Source organism: Parasteatoda tepidariorum, chromosome 7, assembly GCF_043381705.1.
Source record: "Parasteatoda tepidariorum isolate YZ-2023 chromosome 7, CAS_Ptep_4.0, whole genome shotgun sequence".
Lineage (NCBI taxonomy): Eukaryota > Metazoa > Arthropoda > Arachnida > Araneae > Theridiidae > Parasteatoda > Parasteatoda tepidariorum.
In genome coordinates, this window is record NC_092210.1 from 10,604,595 (window position 1) to 10,607,610 (window position 3,016).

The 3,016-nt window shown below is 38.8% G+C and overlaps 1 protein-coding gene across 1 annotated transcript; it reads left to right on the plus strand.

Moving 5' to 3' along the window:
• Nucleotides 1–689: 689 nt before the first annotated feature.
• On the plus strand, nt 690–2,643 carry LOC139426033 (uncharacterized). The gene is made up of 2 exons (XM_071183467.1): nt 690–757; nt 1,557–2,643. The coding sequence occupies exons 1-2, from the start codon at nt 690–692 to the stop codon at nt 2,641–2,643; spliced, it is 1,155 nt and encodes a 384-aa protein (XP_071039568.1).
• The last annotated feature ends 373 nt before the right edge of the window (nt 2,644–3,016 follow it).

A 3,016-nucleotide genomic window follows, 5' to 3' on the forward strand; every position in this document is an offset into this window, starting at 1 on the left:
TTTTTTTAACCAGCTTAACAAGTGCAAATAAACAAAAGCAGAAAGATCATTTTAATAGAAGAGGACTGAGTCTCGTGTGACAAAAAGGTTTTGAATAAATTTGAAAGATTTAATATCTTAATACAGTGCCGAGCAATTGAAAAAGAAAACAGCAACATCAATGCTTCGAAATTTGCGGCTGGAAAACAATATACTTCCCCATGTTAATGCTATCAACGCTAAAATTCTTTTTTTATGAAAACTGATAGAAAGGATTGATTATTATAAAATATTTTTTTTTGCAATGTGCAGGTTATTATAAAAAAAAACCAATGGAGAAACTTGACTGTTACGTTGATTTTTCGATTACAAGGCAGTACAGGTAATATTTAAATGCTACTGAAAACTTAAAAAGTAAAAACGAGGGGTCGAAAGTAATATTTTAATGAGAAAGAACAAATAAAACATTGTCCCTGCATTAGTTTTTTGGAATCAATTTAAACACTACCAATTACGACAATAGCAGTAGTGCCGATTGCCAAAGTTAATCAAGCATCATTTTCGTGAATAATGCTATGGCGATTTTTACTCTTCTCCTAAATGAATTAATGGCATTTCTCCATTAATTTGGCTTATCGGACTTATTCTTTTTTTAGTTCAATTCACTTGTTTATAATTTTGCAGACCGGGATAGCCTGGTTAGTAGGGCAATGGGCCCATGCCCAAGAGGTCGTGGGTTCGATCCTCGCAAGCCCGAAGACTCCCCATGTAGTAAATGGTAACTGCTGCACTTTAAATTTTACGAGTCTCAAAGTCCTCCATGTTCCCATAACAAATCATATCTCTGGGTGTACTGATCCAGGAGCTTCCTTGTCTTCTTGATTGGTTCAAATTTACAAGGCTACGGAGTTGAACATTAGTAGTCGCAAACCCGAAATTGGGTCGGCTGTTCAACGATTTAATATAAAAATAAAATTCACTCGTTTTGAACCGGGGTAACTCCGGGGAAAGGGCGTTCGCCTTCCAATGAGGTGAAACAGGGTTCGATCCCGGTGATGGCTGGTAGATACGAATTCCGNTTACGTTTGCCGTGAGGTGTGTGCTTACTGGGGGGTTCATGTCCGAGCGATGGCTGGTTGATTTGAATTCCTCACCCGGCACGCACCGACGACAATGCTGACATAAAATATCCTCAGTGAAAGGCAGATTGTGGATTAGAGGTTCTTTGCCTCCAGGCTAACAGATTGAGGATTTCGAGGTTTTTCTCTTCATGTAACGCAAATGCGAGTTAGTTCCATCAAAAAGCCCTTCACGAAGGCAAATTTTTCCCTATACTTGATCCATAATTTCCTTTGTCTAGATTGGGTTCAAAAATTCAAGGATATGAAGTTGAACATTAGTAGTCGTAAACTTTAGAATATCACGATTCTTAAACTCATCTACAAACAAGCTATCGAGAAAAAGTTTATATACGGTGCCTCAGTCTGGTATGCAAATAAAGTTAAGCTTAATCAGAAACTTATTTCCATCCAAAGAATTCTCCTGCTAAACATCACTAAATGTTACTCCACCACTAGTACGGAGGCACTGCAGATCCTCGCAGGTATTACACCAATTGACCTAACAATTAGACTAGCCATCGCAATTAAGCAACAATTTTGGAATAACAATAATCAGGATACCTTCGATAACGATTACCAGATTAAATACCTGAACGAATATTCCCCGCCCCCAAATTGTACTTACGATCCCACTCAATTAAGGATTATTAATACGGGATACAGCGGGCCAAGCGGAACAGGGTACGAAATATACACGGACGGAAGCAGAAGGCAGGTAATTAACAACGAAACCAACGAATATGAATACAAAGTTGGTAGTGGCTTCTTGGTCAAACTCAACGGCGAAACTATACACCGACAGTCTGTCAGAATAAATGACGAATCAAGTCTATACCCGGCTGAGCTGACCGCCATCTACCTGGCTGTTTCTTGGGCAATTGAGGCAGATATAGAAGAGTTAGTACCTTTTTCGGACTCCAAATCCTCATTACAGGCCCTAGAGAATCCCACACCAAGGGACATTATAGTCGAAAACATTAAGAGTATTATTCAACACAGGAATTACCGGTTCAACTGGATCAAGGCTCACTCGGGGGAAGCTGGAAATGAGGAAGCGGATGCTCTAGCAAAAGCGGGCACTCTGCTCAGTGGAGTAGATTTTTACTACTCTATTACAAGACCACAGCTTAATTATAAACTACGGCAGGTCAGCAGAGATTTATGGCAAGAAAGGTGGGACCGTTCATCAAACGGGAGACATACCAACAAGTTTTTTCCAAAAGTCAGCGATAAACTTTTAAATTGTGACTTTTACATAAACCAATTCTATACCGCCCACGGAGTGTTCGGAGAACACCAATCGAGATTTTTTCAGAAATCATCTAGCTGCAAATACTGCGGCAAAAGCCAAACGGTTCAACATCTAATTGCAGAATGTCCTAAATTCTCGACACTCCGGGGGAATCATATTAACATCAGGGAACCAATCGAAAAGTGGTGCAGAACAAAACAACAGCAACAAATCATTAGAGAAATTATTAAAAGCACACTAGAAGATACCATTACAATAGACGATCCGATGGACCCTATACAGTTAGGTTGACTTGATGTCTCCCCTCAATACCTGAACTGCCAATCCACTTCTATTTTAACGCGTCATTCCCTTTTTATATTTTTCAAACTTGAGCATCCTGGGGGACTCCGTTGGTCTTCTGTTCTATCTCCTCAACACTAGTTTTAAGTTCGCTTTTAGCGTTTTTATCAACAAAAATAGACGGAAAAGGAAAAGAGAAGAAAGTTTTTTTCTTCTTTTTTTTATTGTATTCATATTTTTAATTGTCTTGTTTTATTTTGATGTTTATATCTTGTAACTACTGATTATGTATTGTAACACATACTGTATTCTCTGTAACTTTGTTGGGGTCTTCCATACTATTGTAATTTGGCTCAGTATAAGGGTGGGCCTTCGGCTTTAA